This window comes from Mirounga leonina, unplaced genomic scaffold (assembly GCF_011800145.1).
Source record: "Mirounga leonina isolate KUSES-001 unplaced genomic scaffold, KU_Mleo_1.0 Mir_150, whole genome shotgun sequence".
NCBI classification, from domain to species: Eukaryota; Metazoa; Chordata; class Mammalia; order Carnivora; family Phocidae; genus Mirounga; species Mirounga leonina.
Genome location: NW_023270374.1, coordinates 15,671,334 through 15,687,780, shown reverse-complemented (window position 1 = coordinate 15,687,780; position 16,447 = coordinate 15,671,334). Strand labels below are relative to the sequence as shown.

The window sequence follows — 16,447 nt, the reverse complement described above, 5'->3', positions numbered from 1 at the left end:
GCCAGAATACTGCACTGACTGACAGCCCCATTTAGGGAGGCGTCAATTTAACTTTAAACCCATTAGCTCATTGAGAGCAAGGGAGAGAAGGGGATGTCTCCAAACGCAGGAAACTGTTGCCATAGCATTTTCCTTCTCTATTTCTGCCTCCTCCTCCTCCCCCAAAGCAGCAACAATTTGTGCTCTCCCGTTTTCTTTCAGCAACCAAATGCATTTTCGGAAGCCAGGACTCCAGGGATGTGATAGCTACACCACCTAATAACTGTACCTGGTAGGGATATTGAATAAGTCTGAGAGTGCTGTTAAGTTTCTCCGGACAGAATCATCTTTGCGGATGCAACTGCAGAACAGGAAACAGACTCAGGGAAAATTGTAGTCCCCCCCCCCCCCCATCTCATTGGCTATCTGCACAAGCTAAGCCACAACAATCGCTCCTGCAACACATCGGAGCCCTTTCAGTACTCGCAGCCGTGGACAGCTCCCTCACCTCGAGGTCCGTTCCTCCGCAGTGAGTCGCCTCGCGTCCAGCCCGCACGGGTCGGTGCGGCACCTGCCACCAAGTCTCCGCCAGCGCGCAGAGAACACGCGCTCCCCCACTCCTCCCTCTCGGTGCCCCCGCCCCTCGCTCACCCCGACTCACTCCAGCGGCGACTTTGAGGGATTCCCTCTCGGGCGGCCTCTGCAGCAGCACAGCTGGCCTCATTTGCTGCACGGCGAGCATGGATCTCAGAGGAAGAGGCTTTCCCAGCATCTACAGACTTCGAGTTCTCCTGATGCTGTTCCGTGAGTAGCGTCTGGGCCACCGCGAGGGCAGGGTGCACTATTTGCTGAGAATAGAACCGGCAGAGTAAAACCAGTAGCTTAAGGTCAAAATGTGGCCCTTACGTTTTGCTATTTTCTTTCTTTTTGGGCGGCGGGGTGGAGGGCCTTCCCGCCGGTGGCAGGGAATTCCCCAGAGGGCCACACACCTGTACAGCACATCCCAAACACAAAGCTCTGCGAGCCTGCTTCGTGGGGTCAGAGCATTGGCAAGAAAGATTTGGTTTAAAAGCCTAAGATGAAGAAAAAAGCCAGTCGGCTCACAAAATAGTAAGGCTTTACATTTTTAAATTTTTATTTTGATTATAAATTAACAGCAGCGGAGTTAAAATTGTCGGCGCTAGGTTAGAGAAACGGCTCGCAGAGCGCACAGCAGCCGGCAAGGAACTTTATCACCCCAAATCCCGCAGACCACGATCTCTCCACCCTTGTGCCCGCGACGCGTGGGCTTGCTGAGCCGGGAACCGATAGGATTTTGGGGGGTTGTTTTTCCGCAGATACAATGGCTCGAATCACGGCAGAACAAGAAGTGGAAAATCTCTCAGGCCTTTCCACTAACCCTGAAAAAGATATATTTGTGGTGCGGGAAAATGGGACGACGTGTCTCATGGCCGAGTTCGCAGCCAAATTTATTGTCCCTTATGATGTGTGGGCCAGCAATTATGTCGATGTAAGGAACCTTTTCCCTCCCGGCTTGCTCCTAGGGCTTCAGGGGCGAAGGGCACCCTCCCTCAAGGCCCCGTGAAGACCTGGGTCGCCCGCCTTCCCCCTCTGCGCCCCTGCAGGCTGCTCCCGAATGCTGCATGGGGGTTCCGGCTTGTAACGCCTTCTGCTCGCTCTGCCTGCTTTGAAAGTAACCCCCCCTTTCTCTGCTTCCCTAACGGCCGGGTCTGCACGTAGAGCATCTAACCGCATGTTCCCGGACCCGGGAGCGCGCGCGCAAAGGAGCGCCCAGGCGTGCAACCCCGAGTTTGGACGCGCTGCCCTTTACAGCCCGCACCGAGGCCGGGCTCGCTGAGGGGGTGCGGGGCGTCTGTGTTCCCAGCTGATCACGGAACAGGCGGATATCTCACTGACCCGGGGAGCTGAGGTGAAGGGCCGCTGTGGCCACAACGAGTCGGAGCTGCAGGTGTTCTGGGTGGATCGCGCGTATGCGCTCAAAATGCTGTTTGTAAAGGTAACCCCGAGCGGGGCGCGGAGGCGGTGCTGCCTCCGGGTGGGTGCGGGCGTGGGCCGCCCCTCGGTTTCCTAACCCAGAAGCCGTGGGGGCGAGTGACGCGCGCCTCCCCCGCTCAGCAGGAAAGTCACAACGCGTCCAAGGGACCCGAGGCGACGTGGAGGTTGAGCAAGGTCCAGTTTGTCTACGACTCCTCGGAGAAGACCCATTTTAAAGACGCAGTCAGTGGTGAGTAGAGGCCTCAGGGCTGGGGAGGGGGCCTGGGAGACCGCGGGCACCACAGAGAGCGCAGCCGTGGAGAAATTCGGAAATTTTATGGAAACCGATCCTGGCTCTGCACTTCTAGGCTACGTCCGCCCTGGGCTCTCTCGCCGAGGTAGAGGAGGCGGGAGCACTGGTGCGTCTGTCCCCGGGGCCTTAGGCCTTGTAGATGCGCAAGGAAACCCCGGCCTAAGGACCAGCCCGTCACCCGTAGCTTGATCCTGGATGGGACGTCTCAGGAGGGCCTGTCATCTCCTGGCGGGTTCAGGACAATCTCTTATGATTTGTCCTTTCAAGGAGTACGGAGAAGGGCAAAGCTGTGTTTTTTTTTCTGCACCCCGGTTTTTCTTCTAATGCGTGGAAACTTGAAAGGGTCAGTGTGACTCCTTTTCACTCAGGATTTGATGGCCTTCAGTATCTTTCTGCTCATGTCCCCAGGGCTCACACTCGATCTTCAGTCATGGACTGCAGCTACCCCAGAGCGGATTCTGAACCGTGTCCTAATTTATTAGCTTTTCCTGCCCATCACTCCAACAACTCACCCAGATCCTCCAAAAATATCGTGACAAAAGCAACAACCATTCCCCAGATAAGAATGTTCCCATGTGCAGGCCCCATCAAAGACCACACTTAAGTTAATTCATTACCTAACTTATTTATTTAGTAAACTGTCTAATCTCCTACTGACGCCTTCCATCACCTGGGCACCTACGTTGGGAAAAGATTTTTATTGAGCACATGAAAGAATGTCCATGTCATTTCTTCCTTTCCACCTCTTTTAATCATTGTAGTAAAAAGCATTTTCTTCTCTTCATCAAAATCCATATTCAAATACTTCTCCCAATTACGTTAGATGCTTCCCCCCATCCCCCGCTAAAAATAAAAGGAAAAGAGGAAAAAAACCAAAAACAAACCCCACAAACATGTGTCAGAAAAAGAGAAAAAAGAGGCAGACCTCCAAAGAGTATATAGGTGTACCAGGGCATCTGCCCAGGGCACCAGCAATCAGCCCTGCTTTGTTGAGTAAGGTATTTTATTCTGTGCGGGCCAGTGTGAAATGTGGAAGATCAAGTCACTGTATCTTTGGACTCTCCAATGTCAGGGTTTATATAGTAAAAAGAAGGTTGGGTGTGTAGGTATCACTCTCCTCTTCCAGACAAGAAATTTCAAATCAGTGTTTAAGGAGCCCCTACTCATGAAAGAAGGGGTGTGCTTGTCCTTTGTCACCCCTTGATGTCACTTGCAGAGCCCCAGCCCCCGCAAGGCAACACAGAGGATCAGAAGGGTGTCTGGAGCGGAGAGGTAGGAGCCCGCACATGAGATTAGGAGATCAGGATTCTGCCAGAAAGAGGGTCCTAACGGTTGCTTTGGGCCATCCCTGCAGCTGGGAAGCACACGGCCAACTCCCATCACCTCTCTGCCTTGGTCACCCCAGCTGGGAAGTCCTATGAGTGTCAAGCTCAGCAATCCATTTCACTAGCCTCCAGCGATCCACAGAAGACAGTCACCATGCTTCTGTCCGCAGTCCACATCCAGCCTTTTGACATCATCTCTGATTTTGTCTTCAGTGAAGGTAGGTTGGTGGGGGGATCGAAGTGGGAGGAGGAGAAGACAGGAGCCAAGGGAAGGCTGACGTCAGGATGGATGGGGAAGGGGACCTGCCGGGGTCCCAGGCTATTACCACTTGTATTTTCTTTAGGCTGACATGACACTTCCTCTCGCTGTAATGTTTTAGGAACAGTATCAACTTTCTTCAATGGCTCCTTCTTCTCCCTTCCTCCTTTACTCCATTTTCTCCTCTCCCACTTTCTCTTCCTCCCTCCCTCCCTTTATTTCTTCCTCTTTCCTTTCCTCCCTTCCTTTGCCTAAGAGGAACCTTGATGGAGAGAGACGTAACAAGATACATTTGGAAAACCTGTATATAATTTTGATGCAAATTTCCCTATGAAAAAGCAGCTAAAAATCTCAAGTACTTACCTGGAGAGCCATGGATTGCAGAAGGGCCTCTGCTTCTGTGGACCTCAGTTTCTCCATGTTATTTCAAGCACTTTCAGCTGTAGGTTCTGCCACTGTGAGTCTGTTTTTGTGTAGCTAGAATGTAGTAGGTGTGTGTGTGCACGCATGCACATACGCAGGTCACAGAGAGACTCATGAAGACCTCCCTCCCTCCAGCCCTCACCTTTGTGGGGAGGAACACCCATGAGGCTCTGGGGAAGCAAGGGTCCCTGATCTTTTCCCTCTGGGGTGTGGAGAAAGGCTTCTTCTCAGTCTGTGCTAGTCTCTGAAAGGGGTTCAAGCAGCATATAGCTGGGCAGATTCAGGATGTCCACATTCTCTTAGTTCTCTGCAGCCCACCAGAGGTTGGGCACAAGGGGAATCCACATTTCTGCAACTTATCCGAGTCTAGCCCCAATTTATACTGGGCAAATGTAGGGTAAGTGAATTTTTTAATTCATTTGTTCCTTCTTGTCTGGAGAAGGTTGTTAAGAAATGGGGAGAGATTCTGGTTGCTTTATGGATACCTTCCTTTGGGCTGGGAATCCCCAGGTGAATACAACTACTGGAATATACAGGATATCAGGGAATCCCCATCTATGTCATACACAAATCATTAAATCATTTCCCAGGGAATCCAGCTTTCATAAAATTCCCCTCCCAACTCAGAGTATACTAAATAGAATCTACCCCACCCCCACCGGGATGATTTAAAGACCATTTGAGCATTCTTAAGTTAACAGTCTTTGACAGAAGAGCCGACTTCTTTTTTCATCTTTCTATTTTTACCACCTAATACAGTGTTTGGCACACTGTAGATGCCCAGTGAAATTTGGCTGAATTGATATTTTGAAGCCGTGGATACAATTAACAGAGGCTTCCAAATGCTTGAATGCCAGATGAAGCAGAATTTAATATATTTACTAAGTCAGTGCAACACTTACTTCCACACACTTAGGGGAGAATGGGTTATTCCATTTTAAAGGACCTTCCAGAAAAATTGAAACTAAACTCTAAGTATTAAAACATAACATTTTTAAAAAATCTGTTTGATTATGGAAGTATTTATATAATGTAAGTCAATGTCTTTCTTAAACTGAAAATATTAACTATAATTAAATGTAATTGAGCTATGATTACTGATGACCAGGAATTCATGAGGAACATATTGGATTGTGTAGAATCAGTCCCCAGGGTCCTTCCCATAGATGCTTTTGAGTTTATAAGGGAACTCTGTATAGTCTCTAATGACTCTGTTTGTTACCGGTCAGCTCTTGGGCATGTCCTTACTTGTTGGTGCTACTAATACTATGAGGGCTGCCTTCACTAGGTCCTTCCCACAACCTCACTTTCACTCATTCTCAGTTATTTCCACATTGTTGCTTACAGTCGTTTATGAACTGAGAAACCAAATCTCATCCATGTGTAGGATCCTATACAAAGTGAGAGTAAATGAGTACTGAGTAAGGACCAGAGCTATTTTCCTGAACATCAGTGAAGTTCATGGCATAGACTTAATGGACCTCTTTTGTTTGAAAAACAGTTTTTATCCACTTCCAGGTCCTGAACAGGCATGGTTGCTGGGTAGACTTAGAGAGTTTGTAAGCAGAACTTTCTAAGGGCAGATATATTAAGCACCAGCCAATTGTACTTGTCTCCCCCGGGCTTTTCTGGGTAATAATTAGGATGTCCCCTCCTGTAGAGTGCCCTGGGGCGCAAAGCTCCTGCTCCTGGGAGGAGGCAAGCCTCATTCAGAATCACTCACTGGATCCTTGTGCCTTTGTGTGGCAGGGGCTCTTTTTTTTCTTGCTCCTCCCATCTGTGCCTCTCAGCACCTGCCCCCCACTGTGTTTTGTAAGAGATCATTTTATTTGATTTGGTGGAATCCAAAAGATTCCTTTTGGGGTGCTGTTTTGGGACTTGGCACTTGCCCCTCCCCTTTCTCAGAATAGAAGCTCAGGAGGCTCTGATGTGTTGCCTGTACCTGAGTGGGGTGGGGGGGCAGCAGTATCTGGTCATATATCTGCACACCCACTGTGGGGGTATGTGCTTGTGGTTGGCAGGTGTGTGCAGGACCTACAGCCAAAGGGTTTCCAATGAAGGACTTATTCCCTGTGTAAGGGGGCCATCCTGGCAGTCTGAAGTTTCAGACCTGCCTGCTTAATAGACTCTGAGAAAAGCAAGGGTCAGTGAAATGGATTACTGGATACTCACAGGGCTGAGAGCAGCTGGAATGGGGGTTGACGTCTTTATCACATAAATCCCTTTAGTGCTTTGAGCTCAGCTACTACACTGATCCTCAACAGAGGTCTCTTAGCCCAGCCTGTCTCCAACTGCAGTGTGCACACAAATCTTCAGCTGCATTGTGTACAACTGTGGTGATCTTGTTAACATGCAGAGTCTGGTTCAGTAGGTCTGGGGGCGGGGCCCAAGATGCTCCATTTCTAGCAAGCTCCCTGGTGATGCTGCTGGTCTGTGGAATACTGTAGGGGGTTTGAGGGATCTTGAGCTGATCAAGGAAAAGATATGACCTTGAGAGGCAGTAACACACAAGCTTGATTTGGTGGTACTTGGACGGGGTTGCATCAGAGGGGAAGCTGCTCGGAGCATGAGACTGTCCAGAGGGAGGCTTATGGGGACCACCATCCAGAAGGGGAGGAGGGCAAGTGGGGAGAAAGGAGCAGGGAGAGGGGGGCTTACGTGTCTAGGTGATACAGCTCAGCAGCATGGTAAGAAGTCTCTGGATCAGAGAGCTCTGAGGGGCAGCAGAAGCTGAGGCCTTTTACCTCTAAGGCCCTATGTTATCAGTGGGTAACAGCTGTGGGGTGAGGTTTAGTATGCAAAGCAGGCAGGCTCTAAATAGCTAAAGACATGCTTGTTTGGGCTGGTTTTTAAATAACTAGATGTGTAAAAATTTGAGTTTGGCATGGCAGGCTTTCGAGCTAATGGTCTCAGCCTGCAGTGAAGAAATAAACCACCTAGGGGCCAATACACAGAGGCTACTTTGGCTCATTTCTGTAACCAACACACTTTCATGGCAACTACCAGCCTGCAGTTCGAGGCACCTCCTGCTTCCCAGTTGGGGTTGATTAACGTGTCCTTCCACAGTGAAGGCCGTGTAGTGTGTCCCTTTGAGCATCCCAGGAGTTTCTGGCTGGGATGGGATGAGGATTGCATCACTGATAGGCAAAAAAATCAGACTGAGAATTTTAATGGCTTGAATGAAAGGCAACTTTTATGTATGCATAATTAGAGAAGAAACATAACAGAACCACAGAGGGTGTCTCTGTTCCCCTTTATTAAAGATTCAGGTTTAACAGGCATTTAAGAGTTACCACATAGAAGCTGGTGCCTTTTCAATTCTCGAGGGGAAAAATAAGCAAACAAACCAACCAACCTGTAAAGAAAGTACTGAGAGTCCAGATTACCGCAGAGAAACTGAGGCTCAGAGAAGTGAGGTTATTGGTGAAGTCTGCCCTCTTGGTGGCTGCTCGGGCTGGGGCAAGAGCCTGTCTTTGGTATCAACTCCTGTGCTGTTAGCCTCTCAGAGCTTCAGCTGCTCCCGCTGAGCAACTGTAATAAACATGTGAACGCAGGAGACGCCTTTACAAAGGTTGTCAAGTCCCCTGAGTTCATGAGCTTTTTATTAGTATTCCTAACAGCATGATTGGGAGATGCCACCTGATCTTTATTTTACCCAGATCTGTGTTTTAGCGGAAATGACGTGCCTTACCTTGCTCTGTACAGCAGCCCCCAGTAGAGCACCCTGTGGCTAGCTGCCACACCACACGGGCAGGAAGGCTTAGCTGATGCTGATCCAGAGCGTTGTGTAGACCTGTGATTTACTTAGCATCTACCAGCCAAGAAACGGGTCACCCTGGGTGGTTGTTCCTTAGGATCTCCTGGGTAAGAATCTAGGGGGAGATAATCCTGTTTCGAGCACTGCTAAAAACTGTGTCGAGGGCTGGGATGTGGAGCCCTATGTGGGGCCATGGAGCTAGCCAGTTGTAGAATTCAGTATTCCTGGTACTGTCCTGGAACATAGTGTTTCAGGCTGGGTTCCCCCGGGAGCAGATCCTATGCAAGTATGTAAGTGCAAGTGGTTTATTTAGGAGGTGATTCTAGAAAGCACTGGTAGGGTGCTGGGGAGGGGAGCTAGGAAGGCAAGACTACCAGTAACAGGAGCATTAATGAGCAGGTTTCCACCGTGGGCACCTGGGGCTCACACTGCTGGAACCTCTGGGAGTGTAGAACCCACCTCCAACTATCTGGCCTGGGAGGTGGGAAAATGGCATTTACCCACCAACTCCCATCCACCATTGATGGCTGCTGGGGTGGGGGAGAGGCTTTGACTCTCTGAGACTTCTAACCTGCCTTGTAGGCAAAACCCACTGGAATGTGTGGGAATGGTGAATACCAAGGCAGTAAGACACTGTCTGGGTCTGCTACACCTAGGTACTGGCATATGTGAACTTTCCCTGCCATGGAGGAGCTTGCAGGACAGTGAGAAAGAGTTTACACAACTTTTTCTTGTGCATGCCATATGCCTTATGCACAGTAGCATCTATTGATAATTGCTTTTATTATCGTTTTTTATTGCTAGTGCTTACATCTTGGTGAGAGTATCTGCTTGTCTCCAGCCAATTGTCTCCAAAGCCCACTCATGCTAACAATTTCTTGGTATACAAAATACAATTTGCTGAGGTTACAGGAGTCTAGAGCCAGTCCCCTCCCTCCAGCTGCCCTGTCAGAGTAGAGGAAGCCCAGCCAACAAAAGACTTGCCCTGTCCTCGAACAGGAATAATCTGTGGTGTTAACAGAGCTTGAGAAAGCAGGCAGCTTGCCTTTTTGCCCACCACCCATCTCAGTGCTGTCCATTTGGGGTGCAGTGAAGAGTTCTTGTAGATGGTCAGCCTCTGGAAGTACATACAACATTGAGATGGTCACCAAACCATCTAACACACAAAAAATGGTGGTCGTCAAACAAATGAACAACAACAAAAACAAAAAAACATGGATGAAAAAACAGAACCTAAGATGAATCAGGATTTTAGTGGGGGCATTGGGTTTATGGTTGAGGGGATCTTATTTGGCCACTGGCCACTGGCATCAGATTACCCCTCTGTTGTCTGTTCTGTCTTCATCTAGTGTTTTCCAATGACTAGATTAGACTGATTGTTGTCTTTTCCAGCCATATGCCATTCTAGAACCCTGAGCCTAGCCAGGGCAGAGGCATGATCATGTCCAAGCCCTGTGGAGGTGAACAGGGAGTTAGGGATCTCAGAGCATCCAAAGCCAGATTCAGTGTGGGCTAAGCCAAAGGATGTTTTTCTCCCAGGCAGAGATGTAGGGTCTTCCTTGTTTTTGAATCTGTGGATTGTATAGTCAGTTTATTGCACAGGATCTTAACCCTGGGGTCCAGAGGGGCTGTGGATAGTATTCTGGGAGTGTGTGAATTTTTTTTTTAAAGATTTTATTTATTTATTTGAGAGAGAGAGAATGAGAGAGAGCGAGTACATGAGAGGGGGGAGGGTCAGAGGGAGAAGCAGACTCCCTGCCGAGCAGGGAGCCCGATGCGGGACTTGATCCAGGGACTCCAGGATCATGACCTGAGCCGAAGGCAGTCGCTTAACCAACTGAGCCACCCAGGCGCCCGTGTGTGAATTTTAATGGGAAAAATTTACATCTTTATTTTCACCAATTTCTAATTTTTAGCATTCCCTTCAATTAGAAATGAAAATAACAACTCACAGTAGTATTAGTGGTAGCAATTAAAAATTAATAAATACTGGTGACCTTGTCACCAACAGAAATCGTAGGTATTTTACCCCACATTCATTGGTTCAGGTCTTGCAAAGGGACAGTGATGCTGTCTATGGGCTCACAGTCTCTCATTTAAAACCCTTGGGGATAGATGGGTTTCAGACTTTAGGATATTTCAGACTTTAGGAAGACAATATAGGGCATAGTCCGCATATCATAGAAAACCCCAGAAGAGTCCTGGCAGGCCCTGTAATCAAATATATTAATATATCTGTTCCCTGCAGAGAAACACATGAGTCTTTATGCTAAGTAAAGAATGAGAATCATGAGCATCCTGACATTAGTTCAAGTCAAGTGTTGCTGCCAAAGGAGTGATACAGAGTACTTTGGATTTCCAGAGCTCTGTGGATTTTGGAATGGTGGATAAGGGATGGCAGACTCATTAATTCCCCCTTATTTGACCACTTAGTGGATGTGGATGGATGAAGATGGGGATTCAGTATTTTTCATGATAATTTTTGACATCTCTTTATTTTCCCATGTTTATTATTTTTGACATGTCCATAGTTTAATACTCCCTTTATATATGCCTTTCTGTGGTGTGTTTAGTTCAGGCTTTTTCTTAAGGCAACAAAAAATAATTCTTAAGAAATAAACCACAATTATAATGCTAAGGGAACTAAATCAGTCAGAGAAACATAAATACAAAATGATTTCACTCATATGTGGAATTTAAGAAACAAAACAAACGAACAAAGAAAAAAAAGAGACAAACCAAAAACAAACAAACAAACAAACAAAAAACAAAAACAGACTCTTACCTATAGAGAACAAACTGATGGTTACCAGAGGGGAGGTGGGTGGGAGGATGGGTGAAATAGTGATGGGGATTAAGGAGTGCACTTGCCATGATGAACACTTAGTAATGTATAGAATCGTTGAGTCACTCTATCCTACGCCTGAAACTAATACAACACTGTATGTTAACTATAGTAGAATGAAGATTAAAACAAAACAAAACAAAAACAAAAAAGAAGTAAACCACAATGGTATTTTAACCATATTTCTTTTGCCAGAATACATTATACTTTTCTCCTATGCCTTCCTTAAAGGATGGGGTATGAGATGTAATTCCCCCATAACTATACCAAAGTTATTATCCATTTAAAGATAATACTTTGGGCAGTATGACTCTGGCACTAATTCAGATGTGTGGGTGTTTTCCCAACCATTAAGAAATTCTGTGACAGCAGCTGGGTGTTCTATAGTTCAACTTACTGCTCACACTGTCTCCCTAGAGATACCATCAAATCCTGCCGGTTAAGGGCTCCTTCCTACAAGACTCCTCCCCATCTCCCCTTCACACACCAGCTGCAAGTCCATGTTGTCACCTGGGCTTCTGATCACCTTGCTATTGGAGGTTTCCATGACCTTCTCCTTGAATTCTGGAGAGGCTCACAGAACTCAGAGAAACATTTTACTCACTAGATTACTGGTTTGTTTTAAAAGAATAGAACTCAGGAACAGCTAGTTGTAAGAGATGCATAGGGCAAGGTATAGGGCAAGAGGGTAGAGCTTCCCTGCTCTCTCCAAGCCCACCACTCTCTCTAAATCTCCATGTGTTCACCAACCAAAAGCTCTCCGAATCCCATCCTTTGGGGTTTTTATTGAGGTTTCCTTACCTAGGCACGATTGATTAAATCACTGGCCATTGGTAATTGAACTCAATCTCCAGCCACTTTCTTCTCCCTGGAAATCAAGTGGGTAGGGCTGAAAGTTCCAACCCTCTGATCACAAGGTTAGTTCTCCTGGCAACCAGCCCCCATCCTTAGGTGCTGTAGGGGTTTTCCCAAATTGATCTCATTAGCATAAACTCAGGTGTGCTTGAAAGGGGTATGTTATGAATATCAGGGTGTAGGTTTGCAGCTACCATATGGAAAATGAGCAAAGCCCGAAGTCTTAATTAACATTACACCAGCAACAGCCTGTGGTGAGGAAAACAAATAGCCTTTGTTGTTAACAAAATCCCTACACCAGGAAACCCCATTTCTACTCATTTTTCTCTTTTAAGAGGCAATGTGGTATCATGGGGGACAAAACCAACCTTCTGGGTGTGGAGTTCTGGGCCCATAGCCATCTCTGGTACATCTTGTAAAACAGCCAGATTTTTCCCCGGGGAAATGGGTATATTGGACAGCAAGCTGATGTTCAAAGTGTGGGACTCATTAGAATTGAACTAAATAGTGAAAAAGAAAAGTCCCCTACTAATTCTTTTTAGTCCTTTGGTTGTAATAAAAAGAAAGGTGCAGTTTAATGTTAATAATGGGTCCTTAACATTTCCCTAAATTTGCCAAAATGTCTTTTTGAAAATTCTCTTTGTAAAAAAAAATCTCTTCTTTTCTCAGTTCAGGAGTATAGGTATGTATGTATGTATGTATATGTTTACTTATTTATTTTAAATAGTTTTATTCAGGTTATAATTGCAATACAATAAACTGCACATACTTAAGTGTACGATATGATAAATATTGACTTAGGAATACACCTATGAAGCCACCACAACAATACAGAAAAATCAACATATACATTCCTCCGAAAGTACCCTCCTACCTCTTAGTAATGAGTATGTACCTCGCTGAATTTTCAGAAACTGAACGTACCTCCATGAGCAGTATGCAGAGCCACAGGGCCCAGAAGCCCTCCTTCCAGACCACCTTGTGATTCTGTAGCCTTTAAATGCCAGTAGCTCAGGTCTGCTACTGACCTGACCCCAACGCTCCCCCTAGCTCATGTCTGCTAAGTGCCACCCAGCTGTGCTGTTGAGTTAGGCTGTTGGAATTCAAGTTGGGGCTTCATTTGCCCTGGGCAAATTACTTAGCCTCACTCTACCTTATCAGTAAAATGGGTACAATAACAGTATTTATCTCATAGGGTTGCCATGGGGATTAAATGAGACAGTCTTTGTTCTTAGAGCTAGAAGTTAATTTAGAAACCAGGCATGTTAACTATACAGCTTTTTAAAAGCTGTATGTTTTTCTGCAGTCTTTCAGGTTCTACTTAATAGAAAAGATTCCTGAGGTTCTGACCTTATCCTGCTTTCAGCTGGTCTGAGGGGAGGTGGGAGGAAGGACTGTGTCAACATGGATTCTGGAGGAGCCTGGCACACAGTTGGTGCTCAATAAATATTTATTGGGTCACCCTGACTTAAAAACTTGGTCTTTATGAAGAAGATAGCTAAAGCCTGTTTCCTCTAGTTGTGGCTCGTAAGTTCGGTTAAAAGGCCACCAGTTACCCACAAGGACCAAAGAAGCCTGAGCAAATGTCTCCTGGTTGCTAGGAATGCAATTCTTTTTTTTTTTTTTTAAGATTTATTTATTTATTTTAGAGAACAGGGGAGGGGCAGAGGGAGAGAGAAAATCCTCAAGCAGACTCTGTACTGAGCACAGAGCCCAACATGGGGCTGATCCCAGGACCCTGAGATCATGACCTGAGCTGAAATCAAGAGTCAGCAACTTAACTGACTGAGCCACCCAGGCGCCCCTCTGGGAATGCAGTTCTGCTCCGCTTTACAAACTGTGTGACCAACAGGTTTCTCCAAAATTGTTTTTCTGATTCTAGGTAAAAATGGAGGCATAGGGCTAGTAAACTGTCTTGAGGGTAAGAGTATAAAATGGAGTCAGCGCCAATGTGCTGGTAACATTTTCTTTCTTGATTTAGGTGCTGGTTACATGGAATGTTCATTTGTGAAAATTCATCAAGTTCTGCACTTTCTTTTTTAAAATTGTAGTATAATTTACATATATTAAAATGTACAGATCTGAAGTATTTAGCTTGATGCTTTTTTACTTGAACTTACAACCATGTAACCCTTACCTAGATCAAAATATAGGATATTTCCATCACACCTGCAAGTTCCCTTTCCTGTTCCCCATATGTAAGTGCTTTTCTGATTTCAATCACCATAGACTTACCTGTTCTTGAACTTCATATAAATGGAATCATATAGCATGTATTCTTAGAGTATGTGTCTTAGAGTTTTCACTCAACATAATGTTTTTGAGATTCATCCATTTTCTTACATGTAGCCATAGTTCATTCCGTTTTATTATTGATTAATATTCCATTGTATGAATAGATTGGTTTGTTTTTCTATTCCACTTTGATGGACATTTGGGTTGTTTCCATTTTAGGCTATTGTCAATAAAGTTTCCATGAACATTTATGCCCGAATCTTTTTGTGTCCATACGTTTTCATTATTCTTAAGTAAATATCTAGGATTGGAATGTTGGGTTATAAAGTAGGTGTACATTTCCCCTTATCAGAAACTACCGGACAGTTTTACAAAGTGGTCGTACCATCTTCCACCAAGATGTATAAGAGTTCCAATAGCTCCATATCATTACCAATACTTGATATTTTCAGTCTTTTTGAAAGCTGTATATTGTGTGCAATTCTCTATGTATACACATACTTCAATAAAAAGTTAAAAAATTAAACTAACAATAAAAATGATGGTGGTTGTGTTTAATGCTGAAACTTTGAAAATTTAAATCAATCATCTGGCTGTTTCGTTGGCACCTGCCAGGGATCCAATGACTGAATGTTGCCCTATTTAATTGATGCATATTTTTTTAAGAGTATTTCTTTTTTTTTAAGATTTTATTTATTTATTTGACAGAGAAAGACACAGTGAGAGAGGGAACACAAGCAGGGGGAGTGGGAGAGGGAGAAGCAGACTTCCTGCAGAGGGGAGAGCCTGATGCGGGGCTCGATCCCAGGACCCTGGGATCATGACCTGAGCCCAAGGCAGACGCTTAACGACTGAGCCACCCAAGCGCCCCTAATTGATGTATTTTTAATTTTACAGTGTGCAGAAAAATTAAGTGGTACATACTTATTGTTGGTCGGGGTAACATTATTTCTAAATAAAAGAGTCTCCCCAAATGTTCATTGAGAAATCTTTTCACCTCCATTTCCAACTAAAAAGGATTTTAGTTTTGATAGGAAGACTTATGATTGAAAATATTTTGACAGGAGCTGATTGCTTTCTTCTTCTTTCCCATTTCAGAGCATAAGTGTCCAGTGGATGAACGGGAGCAGCTGGAGGAAACCTTGCCCCTGATTTTGGGGCTCATCTTAGGCCTCGTCATTGTGGTAACACTGGCGATTTACCATATCCACCACAAAATGACGGCCAACCAGGTGCAGATCCCTAGGGATCGATCCCAATATAAGCACATGGGCTAGGCAGCCCCCGTGACCCCATCCCCCAGCTGGATCAGGTAGAGAAACAAAAGCACTTTTCCACCTTGTACATGGGATACACCAACATAGCTACAATGCAAACAGGCCTGGGTGTCCAAGGCTTGCTTGGCCTGCGTCCATGCTTAAACCCAGGGATGGGGGGCATTCTTTTGGATTCATGGGTGAATGGCAGATATTCTCTCCACACTGGGGAATGAGGCGGGAGGGGTCAGCCAGCTTTCATGCTCATGGTGGCTTGGCTTTGACTCTCCAAGGAGCAACACATACAACTGAGAAGAGTATCTGGCTCTGAAGTTTAGGGATGGAAAGACACTTCTTTTGGAAAGACACCCCTTTAGGTTCAGAGAAATAGGGGGTGCTTTGGTCCCTGGCCTACCTTATTCAGTTGTCAGTGCATACAAAATACAGCCTCATGCTCCCTACGGCAAGACCCCTGAAAGTGATCCATGCTTCTGGCTGGCATTCTGCATGTCTAGTGATTGTCTTGGGAATGTTTCACTGCTACCTGCACCCAGTGACTTTGCAGCACAGAACCTGTTTAATGTAACTATGCACAGTTGTTTGGACTTCATAGTATGTCAGGTCCAAGTAAGGGGACCTGAAGAATCAATTGTGTGAGTTTGTTTTTCAAAATGAATTAAAACACACTACTGTCTAACATTTGTCTGCTTTCTTGAAACAAGAAAACAACACTAAAGTGGTTTCTTTGGCACCCAGAGAAGAGAGGGGAATGGTGAAGATGGGCTTTCATTTCTACAAGAGGAAAGCAAAGAAAGGGCAGGGAAGCCAAAAGAGGGAGGTTGTTTTTTTCCAGGTAAAAAAAACAAAACAAAACAAACCATGGATTTATTCTGGCAAATATAGTTTTAATAATGGCCCCTCTTGAATGACTGGCCTAATACTGCTTCTGATGCTTCCTGGTTTTGAGTCTGGCATTTCACTTCAGATTAAGAAGCTGGTCTGAACATGAGAGCCTAGGTTGAGTTGTGTTTGAAGTAAAATAGAATTTGCTGAAACTTCCTAGAGAAATGGACAGAGTTTGAATTTCACTCACTTTGTAAATAATCATTTTTCTGAAAAATCTGAGTCGGGGTAGGGGAAATCCTTTTCTCCGATGTTAAGGGTGGGACTCTCCCCACCCCCCATACGATCTCTATCATATGAGA

General features: G+C 45.6%; 1 protein-coding gene across 2 annotated transcripts; it reads left to right on the top strand.

Moving 5' to 3' along the window:
• The first annotated feature begins 719 nt into the window (after positions 1 to 719).
• On the top strand, positions 720 to 15,263 carry LAMP5 (lysosomal associated membrane protein family member 5). 2 transcript variants are annotated; one of them, XM_035005653.1, is made up of 6 exons: positions 720 to 783; positions 1,317 to 1,489; positions 1,865 to 1,996; positions 2,119 to 2,224; positions 3,642 to 3,830; positions 15,085 to 15,263. In XM_035005653.1, the coding sequence occupies exons 1-6, from the start codon at positions 720 to 722 to the stop codon at positions 15,261 to 15,263; spliced, it is 843 nt and encodes a 280-aa protein (XP_034861544.1). The 2 variants fall into 2 exon arrangements, with proteins under 2 accessions (XP_034861544.1, XP_034861545.1); XM_035005654.1 differs by lacking the exon at positions 1,865 to 1,996.
• The last annotated feature ends 1,184 nt before the right edge of the window (positions 15,264 to 16,447 follow it).

What these genes read in the sequence shown, in the direction of transcription:
- LAMP5 (XM_035005653.1), top strand. Translation starts at nt 720, where the DNA reads ATGGATCTCAGAGGAAGAGGCTTTCCCAGCATCTACAGACTTCGAGTT. An exon ending in GGGCCAGCAATTATGTCGAT is followed by an intron (nt 1,490 to 1,864) that starts GTAAGGAACCTT and finishes CTGTGTTCCCAG; the next exon opens with CTGATCACGGAACAGGCGGA. An exon ending in TTTTAAAGACGCAGTCAGTG is followed by an intron (nt 2,225 to 3,641) that starts GTGAGTAGAGGC and finishes CCATCCCTGCAG; the next exon opens with CTGGGAAGCACACGGCCAAC.